The sequence below is a fragment of the Syngnathus scovelli genome, chromosome 10, assembly GCF_024217435.2.
Source record: "Syngnathus scovelli strain Florida chromosome 10, RoL_Ssco_1.2, whole genome shotgun sequence".
Lineage (NCBI taxonomy): Eukaryota > Metazoa > Chordata > Actinopteri > Syngnathiformes > Syngnathidae > Syngnathus > Syngnathus scovelli.
The window spans coordinates 1708292-1728569 of NC_090856.1; the positions used below are offsets into that span (position 1 = coordinate 1708292).

A 20278-nucleotide genomic window follows, 5' to 3' on the forward strand; every position below is an offset into this window, starting at 1 on the left:
CTTCCATCATGAACATTCCAGCCGAGAGATGCTTTAAAAGAATCATACACACCTTATTAAATATGATTTGGAGACACACAGCAGAAAAACAGTCAAACAAAACGGAAAAGCAATGAGGGCAGTTTGTTTGCACTGATATTGCTTTTTCCCCTCAGTGGTGGTTTCTTTGCAAGGTAAAAACACGATTTTTTTTTTTTTTTTTACTGCATCCTGAAGGACAACCCTGGACCACTGGCAGCAGTTATGATATTAGACTTCACAAGGAAACTTCATGTGAATAAGCATAAAACAGCAGATGATCTTATGCCAGTAGAAAAAGTATTTCCATAAAGCAGCAAGTGAATCATTAGCTGCTTGAGTTCTTTCATGACTTTCCGCATGAAATGGCTGCTTACAAAATTTATCACGTCATCTCTGTACTTCATGGATGATTAGATCGTTGTGGTTTGATTATGTGTAGGGGAAACCATTTGAGCATTTATTTTCTATCCACATGCATTTTTCATTTGAAATGCTTTTCTGGGCTTTTATTTCATTCTTAGTTATTTCTTATTAGTTGTTTCTTCTCCCTTCAGTCTCCTATTCAGGAGGTGAAATACTCTATTGGGTTTAGTCTGAACTTCCAGTTTTCCTCCCTGCTGAAGTGTGTTGGTCAGATGTTTGAGGTGAGTAGGCTATAATTTGTTTTCCAATCACTATTTTGAGACACGGAATCTAACAAATAAACAGCTTTTTCTTTTCCTATTTGTGTCATAATTGAAGCCTAGTCTTCACGGCCTTGTGCATTTTACGCCGCCTAGCGACCAGAACGTGTCACTACAACAGGAGGGCGGATACATTGGTCGTGACGTCACCGGGTCACAACAGGCGTCAACAGTCGATGGCGTTCTTCTCCGATTCAATGACGACTCAATGCATTAATTGAAACACCATGCCAACACAGCGTGTCTTCTTCATTCTCTGATGATATCTTGCAAAAATGCTCCATGAATTTCCCCGTGTGCTAGAAGATGGCCAAGTCGGATGGTGGGGCTATCGCATCGACACATTTGCAGAACAGGTGAGTCGCTGTTGGAAGACTCGAGCTAGTCCTCGAGTTGTCATTGATGTTTTATCGACATTGTTTCTACTCGCACGCATTCGAGCCAGGCCTAAAATAACAGGAAACTCCGAGGATCAATCGAGGCCTCCACTCTTTGCGGATGGGGCTAGGCTAGGACGAGCAAGACATATCGATTATTTCGAATCTCAAAACAGTCACGTTCGAATATTTTGAATCATGGTCATACCTCGCAAAAACATGGACGTAGTAGATTCTCCTGTTACGAGCTAACTTAAGGTCAAATATTTGGGGCATTTCTAGAGCACTATGAATTTTTTATGTTGCCCACATTATTTATTTAAGATGAAAGCAAATAGTGGGCAATGAAAAGACGTACAGCTGTTACAAAATGTCAACCTTCAAAATAAAGTTATAACTTTATTTGTTTTAGGAAGGTGACACAATGTTTGTTTTGTGTCATTTATTGAGCAATATTTTTTTTTATCAGACGTTTATACACGTGTGTAACTCACACTTTTGCACTGAGTGACGTTTTGTATTAAATAACTATTTTAGGAAGGTGACAAATGTTTTTGTGTCATTTATTGAGCAATATTTCTTTATATCAGACATTAATACACGTTTGTCACTTCCACTTTTGCACTGACTGACATTTTGTACAAAATAATGCTGACAAAATATTGCAAATAAAATTAATTCCACAGTGTTATGGGTTCATCCAGAAGACTTTAAATTCTTAGGTCTGGCAGACCTAAAATGCAAAATTCATTTGTGAATCTGAAAGTTGAAATCTGAGAAGATCCTTTGTTTCTCTCCAATTGACAAGGCCTTTTTGTGTTTCAGTATGGCTAGCAAGAATAGCGCCCTCCGCTGCACCTTTTCTGCTCCCAGCCACAGTGCCACCCTCCTCCAGGGCTTGTCCACTTTGAGGGCTCAAGGTCAACTTCTTGACGTGGTGCTGGCCATCAACGAGGAGCGCTTCCACGTCCACAAAGCTGTGCTGGCTGCTTGTAGTGATTACTTCAGGTCAGTGTGGATCACAGGACTATTTCAGATCTCATTTACATTTTTAAATTCTAAGTGCCTAGCTGACACTCAAAGTAAAAGAGAGAGTACCATTTGCACTTGTGTTTATGTTGCAGAGCTATGTTCACTGGAGGCATGAAGGAGTCAAATCAAAATACCATTGAGCTGAAAGGCTTGTCCGCCCGGGGCCTCAAGCATATTATAGACTTTGCTTACAGCTCGGAAGTCACTTTAGATCTGGACTGCATTCAGGATGTCCTCGGAGCAGCTGTCTTCCTCCAGATGGTCCCCGTTGTGGAACTCTGCGAAGAGTTCCTCCAGTCAGCCATGAGCGTTAAGACATGCCTACACATCGACCAAATGGCAACCACCTTCAGCTTGTCTTCCCTCAAAGCGTCGGTGGATGCCTTCACCTTTCGCCACTTCCTTCAAATCGCCGAGGAGGAGGACTTTTTGCACATTCCCATGGAGCGCCTGGTCTTCTTCCTGCAAAGCAACAAGCTGAAGAATTGCAGCGAGATCGAACTCTTCCACGCGGCTATTCGATGGCTGCGCCACGACGATTCTCGCCGCGCTCAAGCTAGCAACGTCCTCTGCCACGTGCGCTTCCCTCTCATGCGTTCGTCGGAGCTGGTGGACACCGTTCAGAGGGTGGACATCATGGTGGAGGACGTGCAATGCCGCCAGTACCTCCTGGAGGCTTTCAATTACCAAATTCTTCCGTTCCGGCAACACGAGATGCAGTCGCCGCGAACGCTCATTCGTTCCGACGTGGTATCTTTTATCACTTTTGGCGGGACCCCGTACACCGACAACGACCGCACCGTAAGCACTAAGGTGTACTACCTCCCCGACGTCGCTTCCCGCCAGTTTAAGGAGTTGACCGAGATGGACACGGGGTGCAGCCACGCTTGTGTCGCCGTCCTCGATAATTTTGTGTACGTTGTAGGCGGGCAGCATTTACAATATCGCAGCGGCGAGGGCGCCGTCGACAGCTGCATGCGCTTCGATCCGCACTTGAACCAGTGGCTACGCATCCAACCCATGCAGGAAGCCCGCATCCAGTTTCACCTCAACGTCATGAACGGGAAACTTTACGCCACCGGGGGGCGCAATCGATCCGGCAGTCTGTCATCTGTGGAGTGCTACTGCCCAAAGAAAAATGAGTGGAGCTACGTGGAGCCGTTAAAACGCAGGATTTGGGGTCATGCCGGGACTCCGTGCGGAGAAAAGCTGTACATCTCCGGCGGTTACGGCGTCTCTTTGGAGGACAAGAAAACTCTTCACTGTTACGATCCGGCGGCCGACCAGTGGGACTTTCGAGCGCCCATGAACGAACCGAGAGTGTTACATGCCATGATATGTAGTAGAAGTCGGGTCTACGCTTTGGGTGGACGCATGGACCACGTGGACCGCTGTTTCGACGTGCTGGCTGTGGAGTATTACGATCCACAGAGTGACCAGTGGACCACCGTCAGCCCCATGAGAGCAGGGCAGTCCGAGTCCGGCTGCTGCTTACTGGACGAAAAGATCTACATTGTCGGAGGCTACAACTGGCACCTGAACAACGTCACCAGCATCGTCCAGGTGTACAACACGGAGAGCGACGAGTGGGAGAGAGATTTGCACTTCCCCGAATCCTTTGCTGGGATCGCTTGTACACCCATTATACTTCCACAGACACGCGTTGAATATTTGACCTCTTGGCTGTGAAAATGTGCATTATTCAGGCTCAGATGATTCAGGAGAAGGACGGTAAGCGGGAGGAGCTTCATAGCACAATACGTTCTGATGTAGAGTTCGTACATGATATCACCTCACGTGTATTACTTGTTTTTGTTCGATTTCATATTTTGATCATTTCACATTTGATTTTGCAGATAAACACTAGTCAGTCATTATTATAAATGGCTACATCATTACTTGATGACTTGGTTATTTCATCATGCAAAGATGAAATCATACAACTCACATTTTGATTTTTAAATCACTCGTTGATCCGCTGTTTTAATCAGTACAGTAATGGGGACAGGTATTGTCTTGATTCTACTGTAGTTTCGGTGATATACTGTATTTCTGAGAAGCACCAGGTCCTTAACTTTTTTCTATTTATTTCTCACTATGCTAAGGTCAGCTTGTATTGATCCTACTTACTATCATTGTATAATTCCTGTGTGTGAACCTTTTTGTGTCAACAACCTGACGCAAAGTCTTTGTGAATGTCAGCTCTTAAGCACTTTTGTCTTGTGCACGAAACATCAGTGTCTCCAATGTTTATCCTTGGGTTTTTTTCTTTTCACCTACCTGCATTCAAATGGTCTCAAATTGGAATTTTGACTGCATTTTTCAAAACAGAAGGAAACACTACTCAATTACATTGACCATGCACAAGTGGCTAAGGATGTATTTTGCCCTGTCAGCAAAAGCACATTAAAACTTCAAGTGCAATATAAAGGGAACTCTCGTCACATGGGAATGTAATCATTTAATACAATAAAGCTGCATCTTGTTTTAAAACATAACATTGTCTCGCAAAGATTTACTTGATCAACATGCAAAAAGTGGGCGCGGCTGTATCGTCGTCCGACCCCGCCCTCCGCGCTTGGCAGCGTTGACTGTGCGTGATGACGTCACCAGAAGGCCCCAACGTGGTGCGTAACGTAACGTTCCATTCAGAGAAGAGGGAAAGATGGCGTCCTCGAACAATCCCCGCAAATTTAGCGAAAAAATCGCTTTGCATAACCAGAAACAGGCGGAAGAAACTGCGGCATTTGAAGAGGTTATGAAAGACTTGAATGTCACCAGAGCTGCACGGGTAAGACGTGCCAGAAGCTGTTTTCCGCATTTGGCAGCTCGCGAATGCTGTGAAATTAAATGTGAACGTTTATGCGCTAAAAGGCGAAGTAAACGCGTCTATTGCAGTAACAAGACCCGCTAATGGATGATTTTCATTATTTTTTTCCTCAACAAAAATATGCAAAGAAATCGCTAACAATAATAACGCGACACCTTTTGCGCAAATTAGCCTAGTTATTGCATAGGGGCTTAGAATGAATGTGCACCTGTCCTCTAGCCGCTTGATGTGAACATGCACCACTGACAGTTAATTAGCAAATGAATCGTTTGGCTTGTAAATCACGACTTTACAAGGCGGGCAATTATTTAACGATAAAGTGTCGGTATTGATGGAGAACCCTGAAGGATTTACATTGGCAAGCCGTGCTAATGTTAGCGTTAATGTTAGTCGCTTTCTCCAGCTGTGGTTTGTTTTGATCTCGTCCTCTACCAGCTACATTAGCTCGCTAGCGTAGCACTTATTATAAACATCCTGTAAATAAATGCATATTTTATTTGATATCAATTTTTATTTGAGGTATTATTTGTGATGTCGAATAAAATAATTCACAAATAAATCACTGGGTTTAGAATTTGTTTTCTTGTCATTTGAAATGCTAAATCTATACATTTATATGTATTTATTATATATAAATCAATTCAGTAAAATGTTAAATGTATTGTTTTGGCTGTACATTAATTGCGATGTTAGTTGCTATTGGTAAAATGACAAATATTTTGCATTTCCATTGTACAGGACGTCATTTCATTGCATTTAATCATATGATTCCATGTTGACTGGCTGCAAAGCACCCCATCCTTGCATTTATATGAACCTAAATGAATTTACTCTGATAAAGAAATGTGTCAGGTGTATTGCAAATTAATGCAGACCACTTTGACAGCTGTCAGGCATTAATATATTTATTATGGAGGATTTTGTGTGAAATGATTGACATATAACATCCTCATCTGCTTGATGTCATTAGGCTGCTTGATGTTATTTTTTTTGCATTACTTTTTTTGTAAAGTCAGATCCACCATGCACTCATGCTGTCATGCACTTTTACTTTGCACAGTTGCAGTTACAGAAGACCCAGTATTTGCAACTAGGGCAGAATCGTGGACAGTACTATGGAGGCTCACTGCCCAATGTCAATCAGATTGGAAATGGCAACATTGACCTGCCTTTTCAGGTGAGCTGGTTTGTTTTTGTCCAGAGAAACCTTCAGGAAAAATAATGGATGGTGTACGTTTTAACAAAAAGCAGCCCACTCTTAGATTGGATTTTTTTTGGGGGGGGATCTTGTGGTTCACAACAAAACGGAAGTTTCCATCAGTCGTGGAGTTTGCTTTTTGAAATTTGTAGTATATCATTGCTTGTCATGGCTTTCCATTCGAAGATACATTTGCCAGCTCAAGCTTCAGTATGGGCCCCCATGGCTTGACTCATTTTGAAATGAACACATTTGCACCATCAGTCCTGAGACCTTTCTGGTACATTTTAGCATGTTGTTGTTGCTGTGTGAGATAGTTTCATCGTTGCCCTCAGTGACCTGTGAGTGTTCACTCTAGAATTCTGTGCTGGATACCAGTCGCACAACCAGGCACCACGGATTGGTGGATCGTGTTTACCGTGAACGAAATCGCATCACCTCTCCCCACCGCAGACCTCTTTCGGTTGACAAACATGGACGTCAAATATCCTTTTTCAAGTGAAGTATTATTTCCTTAGCTTGAACACATAAAATGATCTGTGTATCCAATGAGCCAAAAAAAAAAAAGCTGCAATCATTTTTCTGAATTAGCATAAATTATTTTTCATACAAATCAGTTATAGTTTATAGTAAGAATATAAAATAATTTAAAAAAAAAAGAAAAGCTGTATTATAGAAATAACTGGCCAATAACTGCCATTATTATTTTTTTTAGGAAAATTTATATATTATGACATTATGGTGTTATAAATGTACTCATTTCGATATCCCAAATGTTGTCCATATCAAAAAGCGCTAACTAAGACATTATTTATTGTTGTGTGTATTTTTAGTTTCTGTGCAGAAAACATACCATTTAAATTTCTTCCCCTGTTGCACTCCACCTCTATTACTCATCAAATTTTACAATAATGAGGCACTAACGCAAACATTTTTATTTGTTCTTGAAGCTAACAAACACTGGAATTTTCTTCTCCATTGGCTCTCCGCGGCCTAATGATGCAAGAGGCATGAAATTAAGCTGCGGCCAATTTTTCATTCCGCCTTCTTTATTAGCCTTAACTCAATTCACATCGACAGCTGCCCCTACAGCTCAGTTTACCTCTCGCCGCCACCAGACACAAGCTGGAGAAGGTAAGCAATCTCCCCTTTGCCATTTTCCCCAGATTGAAACCCGGCACAGCCAATATTGTGAAAATTCAATTACGTCAACACAAGCTGAGCAATATACGGTGTATTTCTAACAGAACAATTGTTTTCGGATCTTTCAAATATACAAAAGCCTCATTTCTCATTGCAGGACAAATTCCGATTCCGCCTTACACCAGAGTACCATGAATCCCAAACCCCAAGAGGTGTTTGCTGGCGGATCACAGGAGCTCCAACCTAAACGAGGTATGCGGTTGCAAAAGAAAAAACGACTTTTATTCATCCCTCGCCACAATCCTTGTACAGCAAATGTCACAAAGCCGCACGTTCGACTTAAGCGGGTGCAGATCGCAAGCATTCATCAAATATTTATCCTGCTGTAGAGATACGGCTCGCTGCTGCTGCTGCTGCTTCTGTATTATGCTGCCTCCAGAGGAGTAGAATCTCTCAATGGAGAGAGGCCGATGAATAATTCACTGATCTTCCACTGATTTTGTGCGTCTGTGCGTGTGCCAAGCCCTGATGTAGTGAAACCTTAATTGGTTGGCATCCAGCCAGTCTGCCTGGTGGTCACCTTGCTATTTTTAGGAATCACGCGCACTGGCTGGGATATTGATGAGTCATTTCTTGCCCAATCATTATGTGTCATAGCGAGCCATTGTGTCTGGCTGTTTGACTAATTAATACCGCTGCTGACTAACTAACAGTGCCCGGGACGGAGAGCTTGGAGACAAATGCAGACAACGATGCACAGAAACAGCTGTGGGATGACAAGAAGGTATTGATGGGATGCATGTTTTGCGTAGTTGATGTACACAAAGCTTGAGATTGGAGATTGAAGCTTGTCCTGTCTTCAGGGGGATTCACCAAACCATAACACATGTGACGTCCCGGGAATCAAGTGAGTGTCCACCATATCTTCTCGAAGATTGAATCGGTGTCTTTGTCAGAGAGGACTTTCTCATAAGTGATAAGAATCTTTTTTTTTTGGTAGCATTTTCCCATCACCAGACCAGGAACTGAACCCGGCCGTGCTGCCTGCTGCACACAACACAGGCGGCTCCTTACCTGATCTCACCAACATCCAGTTCCCTCCACCTCTGTCCACTCCACTGGACCCTGAAGACACAGTTGCCTTCCCATCCCTCAGCGCGTCCAACAGCACGGGCAGCTTGACCACCAACCTCACCCATCTAGGCATCAGCGCAGCCAGCCATGGTATATTTAATTTTTCATTTTTTATTTTATTCATTATTATTAATTATTCTTTTTTACCTCCAGGGATCCCTACTTCCGCACAGCCCACTATGACTGTCACAGAACAGCGCCGCCAGCCTCCCGTGGTGCCACTTACACTAACCACCGACCTCCATCTTCACAAGTCCACACAGCAGCTATCTCCCACCCTCTCCCCGCCCGTTAACATCACACAGGTGATATTTAGCTTCCCTTGCTTTCGTTTTACTCTTCAGTGATTTATTTTGACCATTTGTGGTTTTCCCTGTAGATATTTCCAACGGACCAGCAAACCCTGGAGCAACAGCTTTCCCAGTTCCCTCTTTTCAACCATCTGACTGCTCAGGCCCAGGCTCAGTTGCTGAGCGATCTGCAGAAGCAGCCACTGCAGGGCATCCAGCTCATCACTCTGCCGACCCCTGCCTCCACCGGCACAGGCCCCGCCACTGCCAACAGCCCATCCCCGGACAGCCAGACCTCAGCCAGCATCAGCTCGGTAAGAAACTCAAAAGCTCTTCTGCGGAATGTCAGATGCTACGACACAAAATAAGACTTCAGATGAATTGGAGCTCGACAAAGCTAGTTTGCTGTTAACGAGCGTTGCAGTTGACATTATGACCCCACCTCTCGCATCCGACGAGATTTGTGTGTGTGACTAGCATGGAGCTTAGCGCTCGCTAACCCTCTTCCCTCCAACAGTATCGCAATCAGACTGGCTCACCAGCCACTCAGTCTCCAACCTCCCCAGTCTCCAATCAAGGCTTCTCCCCTGGCAGCTCGCCACAAGTAAGAGCCCACCCACCAAGCTAGCTGCTTTTTGGGGAAGGGCTTTGTTCCAGGGGGGCAAGCTAAAACGTCGACAAGCTGCTTTTCATCCCGCATAACTCATTTCACTCTTTGCCGTGCATGACGTTACAGCCGGTGTGTTGACGGAGCTTCCGATCTTCCTCATTTTTTTTCCCTCTTGTCATTGGGAACTCACGGACAGATGTATTTTAGCAGCTAGCCCGGTTGTCCATTCCATCTGCTATTCACATAAACATCACAATCTCTGGGAGACAGTCATCACCTCTTCCAAAAAAAAAAAAAAAAAACATTTGGCAGAGGTATCCGGGATGTTGCATGTGTTTTTACACTTAATCCCTGATATCAAGGAAAGCAACTTTGGCACAACTAGCAAAACTAAATATACAGCTGCAACGTCCTCACATGTATCTAGCCGATTCAACTTTGACCTCGTATATCGTGTTTTGGAAAAACCAGGGCCTCCTCATGAGTATCACCTGCTTCTGTCACCGCTTATGGTTGTGACACCACCGTCTGCTTGCTTTTTCTTTTGCTTGGGTTGTCTGCTTTTGAGATCATATAACACATTTGAATCTTCTTGTATCAATGCTGTGCTTCACATCCAACCTGAAACGTGTGGCTCTTGTCTTCTTATTCCAGCATATTCCTACAGTGGGCAGCATATTTGGCGACTCCTTCTATGATCAGCAAGTGGCATCAAGGCAGACCAACGCTCTGTCCCACCAGGTGACTATATCCACAAACAGTAGGTTGAACATCTGGATTGACTCTGTCTTTATTTTGAAAGTTGGAGCAGTTCAACATGATCGAGAACCCCATCAGCTCGACTGGCCTGTACACGCAATGCTCCACCCTCAACTATACTCAAGCCGCCATGATGGGGCTTAGCGGCGCCAGCCTACAAGAATCTCAGCAACTCGGCTACAGTAACCATGGCAACATTCCCAACATAATCCTTACAGGTAAATTGTGTCTCTCACTGCGCCATTGTTGTTCTACTTTTAAGGACCTCTGGTGTTCTTTGTCACAGATTTGTAAATAGCAGCTATTCTGATATCAAGTTGAGAAACTGCTATCAAGTAAGAGGACTGATTTTCAAATGTAACTTGGCCGGTTTAGTAGCGATTAGAAAACGAAGCTTCAAATTTGCTTCGTGAACCAGTTGTTGTAGTTTTTGCCCCCTCTAGATGGCGCTCTCTGTTCCTTTTTCTAATTGAATTGAAAGTGTATGAATTAGCGTAGCATTTGGTCACAGGGTGTTTTTTTTTTCATCGACGCGGCACATTCCAGTCACAGGTGAATCCCCGCCGAGCCTCTCCAAAGAGCTCACCAATTCGCTGGCGGGCGTCGGCGACGTCAGTTTCGACGCAGACTCTCAGTTCCCTCTGGACGAGCTCAAGATCGACCCCCTCACCCTGGACGGGCTTCACATGCTCAACGACCCCGACATGGTGCTGGCCGACCCGGCCACGGAGGACACGTTCAGGATGGACAGGCTGTGACGTGAGCCGCTTGGCTGACTGTGCGCAATTAGAAGATAAACACTCGAACGGAGGAGGAGGAGGAGAGACAAAGGGCTGGGGTGGATCCCCCCGTCCCTTGTTGCATGGCCATTCGGCGGCCCGACCTCGCGCTCGACTCGGTGAAAGCCCTTTGACACAATGACTGCAGGGAAAAGGACGTCCTGTGGCTTCCGGGGTATGGCCTGGTTGTCCTTTTTAAAAAGAGATTGGTCGCTAGCACGGCTGTGTTTACAGTGTACCATGAAATGCCACATATTTTCCAAAAATGCACATTTTTTTCCTATTCATATTCACTTTAATATTATTTTTTATTTATATTTGGTGGTCGCAGGAAGCTGCAGAGACATTGGACTAAAGCATACGTATCATATCGATCATGGGAAAGAAAAAAAAAAAAAATGCTGTTGCTATTCCTGCCTGCGTTCAATTTATCGGGTATTCAACAGCTATCACACTCAAAGCTTTATTTTTGACAACCAAATGTTTTTTTCTTTTTTTTAAATCATGCACTGTGTGTTTTGATGCTGTTAATTTTCTTTTTTTTTCGTTCATGCATCTGATGCCAAAATGTTCTCGGTAGGCAGTGTAAATCTGCACTGATGTAATTTATTTCTGAATTTCGAACTTATTTTAATTGTATCCGTGTTGAAGCTACTTGTTTTTTGAAGGAGTGCAAAACCTCCCCATAGTTGCTCTTTAGTGTTGGATGTGCCATATTTGTTACTGTTAGCCCAGAAGTGATGGTCAACTCATCGTAACTTTGTGCCGAAAAACACGCAAGCTCCAAAAGCAGGGTTGTTTTTTTTTTAGATGATCAGGTAAAACTACTTAATGGGAAAGCCTAATTAATGATCCGACCAAGAAAATCCAACAGACTGGTCTTTCAGGGAAGGAAGCTGTCTGTCAAATTCCAAATCTTTTTTGAAGTCGTCACTGTGAAAAATCACCTGATTTTGCCTTACATCAGTATTCTTACTGTTAAGTGTCGAACATATTTTTTGTAACATTTTCTCAAAGTATTTGAGAGAGACATTTTTGTTTTTCTGTGCTATTTGTGGTTCTGTTGTGTCCAGTCTGACAAATCAATGTACTGTATTTTGTAGCGGTACACTTTATAGCCAAATTATTGATGTTTTATGAAGTGGGTGAAAGGGGGTTTAAAAAAAAAAAAAAGTGGATATATGTGGAGAAGCGCAAATATGGGGAGGCTTTTTGCTCCTTAAAGGGAAGCTCTTACAAAAATCCCGTTCACGAGGCAGGCTGCAAAATGCCGACGGGCGTTTTGTACCAATGTGCAATTCCTAGAAAATATTTATATGACAGTACCTATGTAGGAAAAGAAAAAATGGTCTTTCTTAGAAACATTTAACGTATGCCATTTTCACCAATAATGGTGACTAAAACAATCAGGGAAATGTGGTGGAAACAAAGTGTTTACAGATTTTCCAATTCATGTTTACAAAGAGTTTATTTGATTGAGCAGAAAACGACCCCTGGTGACCTTTTGTCAGAGTTTCCCTGAGAGTTGTTTATTGCGCAGTGTGATCATGTTTGGTATATTCGAGCATTTGTGTACAGACATGCTGGTCATTTTTGTGCTCTTTACTCAACGCTTGTCCAATGGGGGGGGGGGGGGGGGGGGGGGCTCATTGCAGTCTTTTTACTGTCAAGCATGGGTCTGTCTAACTGTACTTTAACAGATGTCCGGTTCCTATGCAAGCGAGACTTCAAAACGGGACGTTTCAAGGAAAAATCCAGCTTGGGGCTTCACTCTTTGTCAGCTTTTTAAAAAAGCGTCACAATTTGAGATGGTGTTTTTAGCTTTCGAATTAATTATGATTTTATTTATGATGACCAAGAGCTGTAATTGTTTCCGCGCGGTGCAATTAGTGACCCATTACCAGCTTTTATTTATTTTTAATTTTTTTAATTTATTTTAAGCTTGCAGTTATCACATTAGGGAAACTCAACACAATTTATTCAGGCTCAAATCAAATAATTCAGAAAAAAAACAAAACTAATCCAACTAACATGTCAAGAAACCCCAAGTTGTATTTTTCCTTTTTGATGACTGCCATTTTCATTCATCCAATCAGTGCGTGTTTTGAGTCCACTTGAGCAACGGCAGCAGCCGTCTGTCATTCCTGTCTGTAACGCTGACTAATCTTTATCGTACCTTGTACATATAGACTATAGCTGAAACAATGCATGAAGAATCGGACAGTTCAACCCTCTGAATGAAGTCGGTGTAACATAACGCTGTCACCAAGTCTCCAATGGATGCATGTAGGGCTTCTTACTTCTGTCCCCCCCGCCCCGCCCCCAGTTTAGTGACCTCCAAGTCTGTATTATGCTACTTCATGACTCACAAAAGAATGTACTGGCAGTATCCTAGTGACACGGGAAGGGAGGGGGAGGAGAGGGGGTCCATATTCATCCTCCTGTTGCACTCTTCCCGCTGTAGCATCTCACCGCATTTTCTCATGGGAAAAAATGTGCCCGAATCTTTGCGCTGCAGTTGGGGGCGGGTGGGGTGGGGGTTGCAGGGCTCTGTCTCACGACCACGGCGGTTTGGCATGTGCACTGTTTTGTTTTTGTGGTACCTGAAGCTTCTGCGTTCCAGTAGGCCGGCCGCATGACACACCAAGTCGATTTGTATCCCATGTATGCTATCACTCTTGGCTCTTATCTATGCGCAAGTGACATCATGATATGATTGTTTGTATTCGTTTCTCTTGTTTCTGTATCGTTGCCTATCATGTCGAGTTTTTGGGGTGTTTTCATTCCTTCCCTGTTTTTGTGCAATGTCTAGTCGTCTAGTTGCTTGGCACTTTATTTGTGATTTCCTGGCTTTTTTTTTTTTTTTTTAAAAAACAGGGATTTATATTTGCCTGATTTGAATGCTGACTGTTTCACACCAGATGTATAGTCCGGAGATATTTTCATGTCAAAGAAAAAGAGGAATTCTCTATTTTTTATTTGTAAACTATATTTCAGCTTGTCTTGTTGTTGTTGGGTTTTTTTAAAATTCTGTGAAGGGGATGCAAATATAGAAAGGGCTTAATTTGGTGCAGATTGCGCTGTGTGTTGCAAAAGGAACGTCGCGCCGAATGTAATTCTTGTAGGTCGTTTAAATACCCCCTCGAACGATTTATGTTGTGATTATCTGTTTTGAAGTAAGACAGTGCAAACGACAAAATCCATCTGGAGCGCCCGAGGCAAACTGCCAAAATACAGTGCTGCAAATCTATGTCGATGATGTCACTACAGCACGAGATGCTTTCTGCGAGGTTCTGGTGTATTTGTTACAAAAAAAAAAAAAGGTTTTTATTGTGTCAGATGTTGAAGGTGCTCTTCAGCATGATGATATGGAACAGACACAAGTTGGCAGCTAATACAACTTTAAAGGAAGGAGAATGGCTTCATTGTTTATTTCAGGTTTACAAAAGATGATTTTTTTTTTTGTCGAGGGGAACCCATCAGTCAGGTCTTGTGTGAATTTTGCAATATTTGGTGGTTGTGGTGAAACGCAATTCTTCAGGCTGCAGGCTGGACAGATCACCTCAAAATATGGCTTTTTTTATTTTTATTTTTTGGGGCTTATCTGCATGCTTTGGTTTGACACACGTCTTACCTCGCAGGACTACTTAGCACAACATGCACTCATTTTTTGGCTTGATTGAGGTGAACTGTCTCAAAAAGCAAAAGAGCGACATTCTGTATTTTGAAGGTGTAATCTTCAGTCTTGTACGTTTCTTTTTGGTCTGACTAAACGGTCCCTTTAATTCAACGCGGTTTTCCCAAAGAACTGCAGTTTGTTGAAAAAGTGTAAAAGGCTTCAGAAAATGCTATTTAAGTTCCTCTTTAAGCTTCTAGTGAGAATAGCATTTTATCACTGTTGTCCCGTAAGTCGTAGTAAAAAAATCTGTAGGTATTTATTTGTTGCCATGTGATTCTCCTAATGTGACCGTTTGTTTATAAGCTGAAAGAAAACAAAATGTCAATTAAATTGAATGTGGATGACACATTTTTTCTGCACATAGTCTTGATTTTGCAAAAAAATGTCGCTACAGCAAAAATCAACATGGCATCGTGTTGCCGTGGACTCGCATGATGTTTCAATCCGCCTGTATGTTGTTTTTTTTTGTAATCTGTATTTCCAAATGCAAATTTATTTTGAATATGTGCATGCTTGGGAAAAACCTGTTGAGCTATATGAAAAGTTTTGCTACTTAAAGTTCAGTTCTTGCATACACTGTCAGAAATTTCCTCTTCTGATAACTTGACATCAGTCTGAGATGTTATTGGAGTTTTTCCCCGAAGGCTTTGTTGATCATTTCCTTCAGGCCACCAGCTGAACATTCCGTGCACGATAGGTGTCAAAATCTTCCGGGATAGTATCTGCAGACAGAAATACGCAATTAGCTGACCAATTTATTTTTTTTACCAGAAGGACCAGACACAACAAGGAACAAGAGTCCCAGTTATGTCTGGAAGAATCTGAGAGTCTCCATCAAACACCTTTGGAAAGAAAATCTAGCAAATGATCTCAGATAATATAGGAAGGAGTCAAAACGTTCCTCACCATTGCATCGGTAACGCAGGTTGGCCCAGATGATGTTCTCCTGGGAGAAGCAGAAGACTCCCAGTCGACCTCCCCGCATGGTGGCGTCTATGATGACACCTGTGTCCGCCACCAACTGAGGACCCTCATAAAACCGAACCCTGTACCACAAAAAGAGCAGATCTTTAAAGTAGAACAAAGCAAAATTTTGCTTTCAGTCCTCCACCTGATGTATCCATCAGCGGGTCGATGCTGGAGGAACCAGCGATACGACGTCTTGTCCTTCCAGCCGACATTGCGAGCATCTTTCCAAAGTAGTTTCACCTGGTCGCTGGTGTCACCGGTGTGCCACAGGGCGTTCCTCAAGTTCTCACCGGGCCCCGTGTTGGACTTTACAGCCTTTCCAAATCCACAAATTAAACTGAGTATCAATCTGGGGCAACATCTCACCTGAGAACCATCTGGCCTTCCACAACCTTCAATTGGATTCCCGGTTCCGCCACAGCTCTGAATGGGTTGGCCTGCCAGTAGATCTGCTCCACCTGCTTCCACATGACCACGTAGAAACTGGAGCTGTCCTGGTACCCGAAAATAAATCCCGCATAGTCGTCGTCCGTCCGAGTGTTGACGTGAAATGTCCCTTCGAAATCGACACCGCTAAAAGCAGTGTAGCCTGGGAAGGGAGAAGTCCAGCTTTAATATTAAAAATAAAATCAATATGAATTTCCCTTGGATACCATGGAGCCCAAAAATTTAATTTGTAGATGCATCAGCTCTAAGCCCCTCCCACTTTCAAAAGTCCAAAAGAAGAAGAATCTTACCAACCGCCAAGCCTGGATCACTATTCATTGTCTGGACAATTTCTCTCCCCTGCACAAGAATTGAAGAAAAATACTTGAGTGCATTCTTGGACTTCATCGTCCAAAATAGTTGATAGTATGAAATCAAATTGACCTGATCCAGCACCACCCAGTTGGGGTCAATCTGAGCGTCCCCCTCTGGATCTAACACCACGGTCTGATACTCCCGGAAATCGGTGAGCGTGACCTCGGCGTTTTCAGGACAAACATCGATGGTGTCGATGATGGTGTCGTTGTCAAAATCCCGTTCACACACATTACCTACTCCATTGCCTGGAAGGAATCATGAACAGATGTGATTGTCTGATTTTTTTTTTTTTCCCCACCTGCAGCAATCCCTACCATCAGAGTCCTCCTGTAGGGGGTTCGGGATCAAACGGCAATTATCAGGACCCGGCGGCAGCAGGTCGGGAATACCATCGTCATCGTCGTCATCGTCACACTCGTCTCCTTTACCGTCTTTGTCGGTATCCAGCTGGGAGCTGTTGATGACGGCCGGGCAGTTGTCTCGAGAGTCTTGGTGACCGTCGCCGTCACTTTGGAGATAATCTTTGATTGGCATGTGCGGGATGTTGGTCACTTCAAGCGCCATTTGTGTACCTGTCTTTGTTGGTGTCGCAAGGGTCTCCAATCAGGTCGTTGTCCGCGTCCGACTGGAAGCAGAAGGTTTTAGAAATACTCTTTTGGATAGACACTCATTCAGTACCAGTGACGATTATAGACGTCAAAGATGTTAACTGGGTTATCTGACCTGGTCTGGGTTGTGATCGTAGGGACAGCTATCGCAAGCGTCTCCAACTTTGTCTCCATCACGATCTATCTGGTTAGCATTCGGAACTCTTTTGCAGTTATCCAGATAATTGGGGATTCCTGGGATTAATAAAATCCCATTTTCTTCAAAGATGTGACAAATACGTTGGCCGGCATGAGGTGTACTAACCGTCCCCGTCGATATCGTCATCGCATTCGTCACCAAATTGGTCCACGTCGGTGTCCTTTTGGTCATTGTTCTTGACAGCACGGCAGTTGTCGCAAGCATCACCAAAGTCGTCTTCGTCGATGTTCCTTTGGTCCACGTTGGGCACCAGCACGCAGTTGTCCTGTAGGCAAGTACGCGCTTTATGTGAAAATTACAAATAACAATTTTTGTGCTGTATTCTTTGGAAAGAAAAGGTTTATTTGACAGGCACTGACTGACCTGTGTGTTGGGGATTCCATCTCCGTCTGCATCGTCATCACAAGCATCTCCGATTCCATCACGATCAGCATCCTCTTGACCAGAATTGGGCACGGTGAGACAATTGTCCTGCAAAGAACAAAAAAAGATGACCTGCTTTAAAGTTTGGAACTTGCAGGGTTTTTTTTTTTCAATATTCAATCATTTTAAATATATTTTTTTCCATAAACACATTTTGAAGGTTTAGCAGTATTTTGGAATAATTATTTCTTTAAAAAAAAAAATTCAATGCTATTCATTGGTATCAATTATATGTGAATTTTCACTATTTCACATGACTCAACACATCTATGTACTATGAAGAAATTGGGACTCTAACTCCAGCTGCTCTTCCTCCATAGTGGCTGCGACTCACCTTGGCACAGTTCCTCTCAGGACAGTCCAACCTCTCATCTGGGAAACCATCAATGTCGATGTCAGGTCCACACAGGAAACCATTGCCCGCCCATCCAACTCCGCACTGTAAGCACATTTTACGACTCACACTATTATGACTTGTGTTTCAACTCAATCTTCCATCTACAAAATACATAAGTGTCATTTGCTTACTTGACATTCAATTATGCCATCTCGATGGAGGATGCACTCGGCGCTGGCGTGACAAGGGTTGGTCTGGCCGTTCCCGCACGACCTCTCGGGTCGGCAACCCTGCCGCTGGTCACCGACGTAGCCCCTCTTACAGGGGCCGCATCTAAAGGAGCCCTGACAGGTCAAATCAAATCAGCCATTGGTGTCAATTCCAAAAAAAAAAACTATTTACTCGACTCAAGCACAAGTTCAGGAAGGATATTTTGTATTTGCACCAAGGTTGCATGGAATCAATACTTACTGGCGTGTTCATACAGAAGGAATTCTCGACACAGCCGCCATTTGTGTGGATGGCACATTCATCAATGTCCTTGCATACCTTTTGGAAGACAAACACAATCAATAACGTTGCCTTTCACAAGATCAGTTGAATTTTTTTCTTATCTCAAAATCACCACAAACATATTTAATGTCATTTCTCATGAATATATATAGAAGTATAAAAAGAAATCAATCAAATAAATAAATAAATAGATAAATAGTTAAATAAATAAATAAATAAATAAATAAATAAAACATCCATTTCAATATTGTAACTGTATAATTTCCAACAAATCAAAATGATGAATACCCGCTGTTGTAATATCGATTACCTGCTTGTTGGCGGTGGCGTAAGCGATACCGATACCGTGTACTTGAGGTCCAGCGTATCCCGAGGGACACAAACCGCAGCGGAACCCTGGGGAAGTGTTGATGCAGCGCACACCCATGTGGCATGGTATCACAGAACACTGCAAAGGCCACGTATATCATACTTGTACAGATTTAAAATCCTCAACCCAATGTAGGTGACCTTTAACCTAGCAGTTAGCGTTTACTCGATTGTTGTTTTCTGCTTACCTCATCCACGTCAACACAGTAGGTGCCATTGCCCTCCATGCCTTCTGGACAGGGGCCACACCTTGGCCCGTGAGGCGTCTCCATACACCTTACACCAGTGTAGCAAGGATTGGGCACACAGGAAGGACGAGGACGACCCCTTCCCATCCCTGGGGTGTCAAAGGTCATGTCAATTATTTTGACTTGATCCCAATAATTGGTTACAATCAGTGGTGATGATGATGACTCACTCACCACAAGCTTCACACTCCATCACTGAATTCTTGAGGAAAACCATTTCTTTAATCTGTAACGTAAAAATAGTTGCTTTCATTTTTATTATCCCTGGATTCGGTGTGTGCTACTTTTTTCATCAGTCCAATCAAGTTGAAAGTTTTCCAACCAACCACAAAAGTATTTAGATACAAGATATAGTTTTTATTTAGTACAAAAGAAAATATTCCTATTATATGTATCCATTTGTTTAGGTTAATAGTGCAAAAAATAGTCTATAAAAATGAATGCAAACCAGATGTGAAAGTGGATTACCATTTGTTTCAGAAGATCTTTTATCTCCGACAGGGCAAGGTTTGACTTTTTAATCTGATTGATGATTTCACCATCTAAAATTGAAAGAACAACAGTTAATAATTCCGTTGTATTGCTTTTTTTTTTGGAAATCGTTCGTGCATGTGTGTGTGTGTTGACATTCCAGAGGCAGCTCAGGTTTGACTTGAATCCTCCACCTACGCATTGACTACATTTTAAAGAGCAGACAGAAACGCCGCCATGGCAGCTGCATGATTGATTCAGCAGATACTGATTTTTTTTTATTCAAATGATCAGGATCATCATTCAGAACTTGATTATTTGAATCAAGTGCATTCGAGGAGGTCAGGATCTTAAAACATGATGGACATCCCTGGCTTGTGTCCGCATTGCTTTGCCCGATGTGATCAGACAGCCATAATCTGAATAACTCATCATTTGCAAATCCCAAAACCAATCAAAGTATTCTCTTACCTCTCTGTCCTGAAGTTTGTCCTATGCAGAGCACACAGGTCAGCAAGAGAAAACAAAACATGCTGTAGCTGTATTTGTCTGGCCTTCTTCGAGCCTTCTGCTAACCTCCTTCATAGGGAGACTCGCTCCGTCCTCCCTCTGCTTTGGCTTTTATACCCTCTACCCATCCATCATAAAAAAAAAAAAACATTAACAACAAAAAACAACCCCCACTTCCCAAACTTGAGCGTCATTCCCAATTGCAGTACTCAGCCCCTTCTGCAGGAATTCCAAGAAATGAAAAGCTGGCGCTGTTCTGACAGATTATTTATAGTTTATTAACTTTGGTAAA

The 20278-nt window shown here is 43.0% G+C and overlaps 3 protein-coding genes across 5 annotated transcripts; 2 read left to right on the plus strand and 1 right to left on the minus strand.

Annotated features, from left to right (window-relative positions):
* Window positions 1-834: 834 nt before the first annotated feature.
* klhl26 (kelch-like family member 26) lies at window positions 835-4611 on the plus strand. Its single transcript, XM_049729687.2, has 3 exons — window positions 835-1060; window positions 1907-2089; window positions 2206-4611. The coding sequence occupies exons 1-3, from the start codon at window positions 1011-1013 to the stop codon at window positions 3800-3802; spliced, it is 1830 nt and encodes a 609-aa protein (XP_049585644.1). The 5' UTR covers window positions 835-1010; the 3' UTR covers window positions 3803-4611.
* Window positions 4612-4699: 88 nt separating this feature from the next.
* On the plus strand, window positions 4700-12064 carry crtc1b (CREB regulated transcription coactivator 1b). Of its 3 annotated transcripts, XM_049729699.2 has the most exons (14): window positions 4703-4904; window positions 6004-6120; window positions 6500-6625; window positions 7214-7275; window positions 7442-7536; window positions 7998-8068; window positions 8148-8191; window positions 8285-8508; window positions 8572-8723; window positions 8798-9022; window positions 9226-9312; window positions 9973-10059; window positions 10121-10295; window positions 10624-12064. In XM_049729699.2, the coding sequence occupies exons 1-14, from the start codon at window positions 4779-4781 to the stop codon at window positions 10833-10835; spliced, it is 1803 nt and encodes a 600-aa protein (XP_049585656.1). In that variant the 5' UTR covers window positions 4703-4778; the 3' UTR covers window positions 10836-12064. The 3 variants fall into 3 exon arrangements, with proteins under 3 accessions (XP_049585665.1, XP_049585669.1, XP_049585656.1); XM_049729708.2 differs by lacking the exon at window positions 9226-9312 and having other exon boundaries at window positions 4700-4904; XM_049729712.2 differs by lacking the exon at window positions 6004-6120 and having other exon boundaries at window positions 4700-4904.
* Window positions 12065-14990: 2926 nt separating this feature from the next.
* Window positions 14991-20076, minus strand: comp (cartilage oligomeric matrix protein). The gene is given in 20 exon segments (XM_049729661.2): window positions 14991-15257; window positions 15442-15581; window positions 15647-15819; window positions 15897-16093; window positions 16242-16290; window positions 16375-16553; window positions 16623-16816; window positions 16881-16933; window positions 17032-17150; window positions 17221-17380; window positions 17479-17586; window positions 17873-17977; window positions 18067-18219; window positions 18347-18424; window positions 18699-18836; window positions 18946-19094; window positions 19180-19231; window positions 19474-19547; window positions 19948-20028; window positions 20031-20076. Coding segments are annotated over 20 exon segments (2292 nt in total). The 5' UTR covers window positions 20062-20076; the 3' UTR covers window positions 14991-15198.
* Window positions 20077-20278: the final 202 nt, after the last annotated feature.

Excerpts from the sequence above, each read along its gene's own strand:
- crtc1b (XM_049729699.2), top strand. The coding sequence starts at position 4,779 with ATGGCGTCCTCGAACAATCCCCGCAAATTTAGCGAAAAAATCGCTTTG. Across the intron at positions 8,724-8,797 it reads CGCCCGTTAACATCACACAG|ATATTTCCAACGGACCAGCA; the intron begins GTGATATTTAGC and ends TTTTCCCTGTAG. Across the intron at positions 10,296-10,623 it reads TCCCAACATAATCCTTACAG|TCACAGGTGAATCCCCGCCG; the intron begins GTAAATTGTGTC and ends GGCACATTCCAG.
- klhl26 (XM_049729687.2), top strand. The coding sequence starts at position 1,011 with ATGGCCAAGTCGGATGGTGGGGCTATCGCATCGACACATTTGCAGAAC. Across the intron at positions 1,061-1,906 it reads TCGACACATTTGCAGAACAG|TATGGCTAGCAAGAATAGCG; the intron begins GTGAGTCGCTGT and ends TTTGTGTTTCAG. Across the intron at positions 2,090-2,205 it reads GCTTGTAGTGATTACTTCAG|AGCTATGTTCACTGGAGGCA; the intron begins GTCAGTGTGGAT and ends TTTATGTTGCAG.